This window comes from Pteropus vampyrus, unplaced genomic scaffold (assembly GCF_000151845.1).
Source record: "Pteropus vampyrus isolate Shadow unplaced genomic scaffold, Pvam_2.0 Scaffold111, whole genome shotgun sequence".
NCBI lineage: Eukaryota > Metazoa > Chordata > Mammalia > Chiroptera > Pteropodidae > Pteropus > Pteropus vampyrus.
In genome coordinates, this window is record NW_011888892.1 from 3,409,521 (window position 1) to 3,416,431 (window position 6,911).

The following is a 6,911-nucleotide window of genomic DNA, read 5'->3' on the forward strand; positions in this document are numbered from 1 at the left end:
TCCGTGTGGACCATGTCACAGGCCGCCCGGCCGCGTGGGGGCAGAAGGCAGGCCTGAGGCCGCAGCGTGGACGTCTGGAAGGCGGACGCCCTTCTGAGGCCTTTGGACGCAGCTCGGCTGCCCCTGGGCCGTGGTGTTTCGCTGCAGCACGCTGGTGGCCAGGGGCGTCAGGACGCAGGGGAGGGACCGGCCAGAGGCCAGCATTAGTGCCCAGTTAGTGCTGGGCCTCCGGCGGTGGGATTAAGAAGTTTCCGATGAACCCCGACGTTCAGTCTGCTATTCTAGGAAGTTGTGGTGCCAGTGACCACCCAGGGACTGGCCAAGATCCCCTGCTCTGAAGCCCAGGAGAGAGCTCTCAAGTCCTGAGACATCGTAACTGGCTGGGCATGTGAACAGACATATTTTGAACATTTAGTGAGGGCCAGACACTATGCAAGTCTTCAGGACAGTTTCATCTAAGCTCCTTTTGAGCTGTTAAAACAGGGGCCTCAGAAGCTGAGCCAGCAGCAGAGCTGTGTGAAAAGAAGTCACAGGACGTAGTGGGCACTCGGCCGTCACAGTACCAGTTCAGCCCCTCCCCGCTGCGGCCCTGTCTGCCGGGAAGGACGCTAGCCAAGACAGGCCGAGTTCAGCAAATTGTGTCCCCCACCCCCCGGCTGACCCAACATACCCTCAGCAAACGCGCCAGGTCAGCACGGAACCGTGACCTTCCTGTGGTCTGTGACGGGTCTCAGAGTGACCACAGCTGCAGCTCCAGGAGCCAGGACCCCTGACCTCCCGCTGAGGCCAGACTTACTGTCCTTGGTCCAGCCCACAAAGGAGCCTCCCGCAGGGGACAGGCGCCGGCAGGGCCTGTGAGCCCTTGGGCACCGAGCCTTCTCACACAAGCCTCTGTGCCTTGGAAGGGCCGAGCAGGTGGGCCAGTAGGGGACCCCTGGGAGGGAGGTTCGCTGGGGCAGAAGCAGCAGCCCCTCTCCCGGAGGCCACACCCGCTGCCACTACGCTTTGCCTCCACCTGGCCTCCCCGAGCTTCTCTGGTCACTCCATGGGCCTGGGTTAGCTTCCTACTCGATTTGTATCATCGACAATTTCACGTTTAGCCGAGCCCCTCAATGCCTGGGGTGGGGGTGGATGCCATCTCAGGAGTCGAAAACATCCTTTGCTCTCTGAGTCTGGGGTCTGGCGGGAAGTATGGGAGAAGCGCCTGACCAGTGCCTGATCCCCTGTGGCCACTCCACACTCACACCCACCCAAGGAGAGCCCAGAGCCCAGCCAGGCTGCAGGGAGCTCACCGCTTCTGCACGTGACAGGTGATGCCTGTTCTCTGGGGTCTGCTTCGTTGGCATAGTATGGTTCTGGGAGTGACCCGTGTCCCCTCAACCCCCCCCCCACCTACTGAAGGGCTTAAACCTTCCACCCTCCTTCCTGCGTCAGGTGTGTCCACATGGGCCCTGCCTTTGCAGGCCACTCAGAGAGCACGCAGCACGGCCCACCTGCTCAGCTGCGGGCCCCGCCCAGCTGCGAGCCACAGCACCAGCCCCGAGCCGCCCGCCCACCCTTCCTTTTCCACTGGTTAACAGCATTTCCGATGACTCCTGCCTCTGAGTGGTTTGGGATTGCACGTGAGCCCCAAGACCTAATGATCTGAGACCAAGTCGTAAGAAGCATATAAATAAAATTTCCTGACGCGACAAATGTCGGTCTGGGCTACAAGTCCAAGATCAAGGTGTCGGCCAGGCTGGTTCCCTCTGAGGCCGTGAGGGAGAATCTGTTCCATGCTTCCCCACCCGCCGCCAGCTTCTGGGGGCTCACTGGCAAGCTTCGGTGTTCCTTGGCTTGCAGAAGTATCCCCCCGATCTCTGCCTTCATGTCCACATGGTGTTCTTCCTCTGTGCACGCGTCTGTGCCCGAATGTCCCCTTTTTATGAGGACATCAGTCATATCCGATTAGGTTCACCCTAGTGACCTCACCTTAACTTGATCATCTGCAAAGACCCTGTTTCCATGGACAGCCACGTTCACGGGCACGGGGGTTAGGATTTCAATGGGTTTTGAGGTGTCACGACCCAGCCCATGACAAACCCTAACTATGCTCTTTCTGTCCTTCCAACACAGATAAGTCCCCTGCGGCCCCAGAGGCCGAAGAGCCAGGTGATCAATGCCATCGGAGGTGAAAGGCGCTTTTCAGTGTCCCCGACTTCACCGTCCTCCCAGCAGACACCCCCTCCCGTCACACCGCGGGCCAAGCTGAGCTTCAGTCTGCAGCCCAGTAAGTGGGACATTCTCCGCATCTGAGTTCCTGTGACGCCCCCCTTGACCGAAGCCTCTAAAGTTAGACCCACTCCCTCCCCTGCGGCAGACGGGGACGGGTGTCCGTGAGCACCCGACTCACAGGCAGTATCCCTCGGGACTTCAGCTAGGGAGGCCAGACCTCAGTCCTGCACCTGCCGAGTTTCCTGAACGAAAAGCCTGGGGTCCGGCCAGGCTCTCAAACCGCCCGTGCGCTTCACTGTGTGTGTTTGTGTCAGGGGGGCCGGGGGGGTCACCTTAGAAGTGGAGACTTTGCATTTGGAGTGATAAAAAAATTTTGGAAACAGATAGTGGTGATGATCACACATGATGAGTATAAGAAATGCCAGCGATGGGTACACTTTAAAGGGTTAAAATGGCAAATCGTATGTCAATATTATATTTGCCACGATAAAATGACCAAGCAGCCACCGATCCGGAGGGCGCTCTCCAGTCAGAGGCCTCCGGCCCCCCCCGGGACTCAGCTGCAAGGTTTCCATAGAAACTGGCAGGACTCCTCCTAGGAAGCATTTTCCTAATGAAGGATTTTTCATCACATGGACCATCAGGAAAACGCTAAAAGAGACCCGTCAGCAAAAATGTCCATTTTGTTCTCTTTAACATAAAAGGAAAACAAATTATTTCTAAGTCTCACTGAGGGTTGAGAAAATGTGCTGTTTAACGAGATCGCTGCTCTACTTGCAAAGAGCTGCTTTTCCAGCTTACGTGAGGGATCAGCTGGACTCCTTCCCCTTGGCTGATTTAAAGCGGCAGGCGCAGCCTCCTGCCGGTAGCTGCATTTCGGGGTTCTTCCCGTCCAGAGGTCTGAAAGGCGGGCGGTTGTGTGGCGCATCGTTGGACCTGCTTCGGGAGGCCCTGGGGAGGCTGGGTGCAGGGTCCTGGCTGGGCTTTGACAACGGCAGGTGGACGCTGTCCTGGTGACACCCAGCCGTTTAGATGCCCCGGAGGCAGAGGGGCCAGGGGGTCCTGTGGCTGCTTTTCCGTGGGGGACCGATGCCTCCTTCAAGCCCTGGTTTTAGATGCCTCGTGGTACTCGTTTCTTTCTGCAACATGCCACGAGGACGGGACCCCTGCCTTCTGCCTCTCCGACCCCTCCACGCTCCCTCCTCTGCCCCGCTGACAAGCATTTCCGGGGCACAGAGTGTCCTGTCTCCCCGCCACTCCCCGGGAGAGGTGGCGGAGCAGCCACGCCTGTGTTGTCACCCATGGGGACGTGGCCGTGACCTTAAACCACCCGTGTTCCAGGTGTGGAGCTGAACGGCATGGCTGGGACGGACGCGGCCGAGGTCCCACCGCCCCTGCCCCTGAAAGGCGGCACGACGGACTACGGGTGCCTGGCGGAGCCCCCCGACTTGCCGGGCTCGCCAGCGGCCCCGCCCCCTCCGCCCCACCAGCGGGTAAGTCGGGCCGGAAACGTGTCTTCAGCGTCTCCCCCTCTTGCCCGATGTCACGTTTCCTCTGGGCTGCCCTGGGTTTCACTGTGAGGAAAAAGGTCACGGCGGTCACAGCTCCGGTCTGTGTGATCTGCGGTTCTGTCAGGCCCACGACCCAGACGCCCATGGCCAGCTGTGGCCTCAGAACGGGGAAGGGCGGGGATTCCTGACGGGCGGTCAAATGGCCAACCCCGTGGCCTTGAGGTCATTCCACTTGAGGCGCAGTTCTTGTGAAAGTTTGATTTTGAAAAGCAGCTTTTCTCTGAAGAGGTTTGTCTGATTTTAAGAAGCTGGCCCATGTCACGCTGCACGGGGGCTCCTGGCGGGTACCAACCCAGCCCTCGAGAAGCCCTCATCCCAGAGGTTCCTCCAGGCAGCGACACTGTCACGTGAGCCACTCCCAGCGGGGACAGGAGAAGTGAGAAGCGGCTCCAGTTCAGGCAAAGCCCCGTTCCCCGAGGCCACACGCCCCCAGCTCTGCCTCCTTGGAACCTCTCCCCATTTAGATTCGGGGTGCTGGCTGCCCACCCTCGTCAGCACTGGTCCCCCAAGGCTGGCACCCCTCGGAAGAAGCTTAGTCACTAGTAGCCATTGGTCTTGTCTGACGTGCTTGGTGCTCCGTGGCCGCGGGCCTGCCCGCTACTGCAGGTATTAGCTAAAAGTCCTAAAGCGCCATTTAAACCAGCACCTCTGCTGCCAGTGGACAGTTCCGGAAACATCCTTTTTGGATCCACTGCGCTTCTCTCCTGCTTCTCCATCCAGGCTGCCGTCACACGGGCTTCTCAGTTGCCCAGCCGTGTGCAGAGGTCAGCATATGCGGGACGGGGGACATGGGCAAGTCACCCAGGGGTGCCTCCAGGTTCGTCCCTATAAACTGAAGTCAGCGTATTCCGAAGACTAAAATATTCTCCTTCCTATTGATGCATCTGTTTGGCCCCGATAAAGTAACTATACGGCCACGGAAGTCGTGTAGAGCATGAGGTTGTACGTGGCGCTGAGGTTTTTCTCCTTAAAAAACAATATAAATCCTACACGCTTCTTTTTAAGGCGATGTGTTCACTGGATGTTCTGCACATTTATTATTATCTTTCATCTCGTGAGGGGTGAAGGAGGGTGGGGACTTGTTTACAGCCCTATGTATTTTGATTTATTCCTCTCGTATCAGAAAACCAGACGAACTGTGGGCTTTATCTCTGATGCCGAAGGGATGGTTGTCTTTCCGAGGCTGCCGTGCCTCTCAGGTCGGCCCTCTGTCCCTAGAGATGCCACGATGGGGAACTGGCGTTTCAGGAGGCTGGGATTGTTTGCTGCAACCATGGAAACGGGAGACTGACTAATTACAAGTTCGAACAAAACGAGGCCCAGAGACCGGCGAGAACATCGTCCGGGTGGGGTGCTGTTTTCCCAGCAGCTTCGTTGACTGATCACATCTTTATTTTCATATCTTCTTTTATTGGAAGAGCTGGACTGTCCCACAGGTCCCCCTGCGCTAGTGAACTGAATATCCTGAAGCTGGAAGTGTGATGGAGTCTGCTCTTGTTACAGATCGACTTGGGAGCAACATTTTATCATCTCGGTCTCTTTGATCCATGATTCTAAGACAGTGGCGCCAGGGCTGCTGGTTAATAAGCAGGGGACCAGCATCTGTAAGCTCTGGCTCCATTTCCAAAGGGGTTGTGATTCGATTAGATTAACTTCCTGAGTCTCTTTGCTGTTTCCTTCTTGTTCGATTGACCTGCAGCGTGAGCGTGCGTCCCGATGACGTGGCCGCGGGTGACAGTTGGAAGTGGTCGTGTGTCCGGGGGGCCTCTTTTTGTGCAGACCCTGAGCTGCTGTGGGACACTGATCGTTCCTCTGCCACGCGTGCCATGTGATCGTGTGCTCCTGCCACGCTCGCTGACTGGCCGTGGGCTTGTCGTCAACTCTGTCTCCAGTCATTGCCACTTTAAGCTGTCGTTTCTTTCGAAACGGCTCTTACGGCCAGCAGTCTGGGTTCTCATGTTGCCTCCTAGTCATGAGCCCGCCGTCCTCACATCTGGCCTGAAGGGCATCTGCAGCACGCGGTTATCCGACCGCGTTGGCCTGGCCCTCCGTTGCTCGCCGGCGACCTGTCTCTGTGACTGTCACATGTGTTTTGTGCCGGTCTTAGCCTGTCACTTACCAGTCCGGTGGTTGGACCAGCATGGAGTGCTTATTACGATTGCAAGACACCCCTCAACGGTAACTCACCATCAGGAAACTGAAAAGGAAATGAAGGTTTATTATTCACAGGACCTGGAAATTACACGGCAACCTGGGCCCACGTGGGAAGGTGGCAGGTAGAGCGTGCACGCGCCACGGGGACCTGGGGGGCCGCTTCTCACTGGGCTCCCGGGCGGGGCCTCGGGCTCCGGCGGGCTCGCTCTTTATCGATGAATTCAAAACTTAAGAGTGGCCCAAATGGTCAGTTATTGAAATCAACCAACATCTCTAAACAAAGGGGCCTCAGTGAGGGGCAGTGCCCGGTGGCACGGTGGCCACATGTGTGCCCCCGACGTGGGTGCCTGGGCAGTCAAGCCTCAGGCCGGTGCTTGCATTACGAAAAGGGGGAAGAGGCCGTCGGAGCTCACGGCGCGTCCGGAAACCGTCTGTCGGACCCGGGGAGGGGGGGGCGGGGGGGTCCCTTTGGCCCTGCTCGCCGATGTCAAGCCCGTCACCTTCCTCTCCTGACGTCCTAACATCACTACGTCGGTCCTGTTTTTCCCCACTTACCCTCTTCACTGCGCTAACTCTGGGTCGTCTTCACGTTTACTCGTCGGCGAATCCGGAGCAGACTCGAGCGCGGTCGCCTGGGAGACGGCCGTGTCCCTCCTCCGTCCGCGAAACGGCCTTTCGCACGTCAGGCTCGCCGCGACCCTCCCCGGAGAGGCTTCCGCAGACCCGCCGAGCTTCCGCGGCAGTTCGCCCTGCCCGCGCCTCTGCTCCCCGTCCGGGGCCCCGGCGGTCCACGCGCTCACTCGCTGGCCTCATCTGTTCCTCCTTCACTCAGCCATTCCCATCGTCGTCGTCCGTCCACTCATGCACCTCTTCGGTCAACACGCAGCCCCACCTCCTCCGTGTCGGGCGTCTGCGAAGGCCACCAGGGCACCAAGACGAGAGGGCGACAGCCACCCTCAGTCACGCACACCC

General features: G+C 58.5%; 1 protein-coding gene across 1 annotated transcript in view; it reads left to right on the forward strand.

Annotated features, from left to right (window-relative positions):
• The window catches only part of LOC105295710 (dedicator of cytokinesis protein 1-like), a 156,816-nt gene that overhangs the window by 142,582 nt on the left and 7,323 nt on the right, over window positions 1-6,911 (forward strand). The window contains exons 22-23 of the mRNA XM_023533773.1: window positions 2,071-2,269; window positions 3,556-3,707. Coding sequence (XP_023389541.1) covers window positions 2,071-2,269; window positions 3,556-3,707 — 351 coding nt within the window. The remainder of the gene's footprint in view (window positions 1-2,070; window positions 2,270-3,555; window positions 3,708-6,911) is intronic.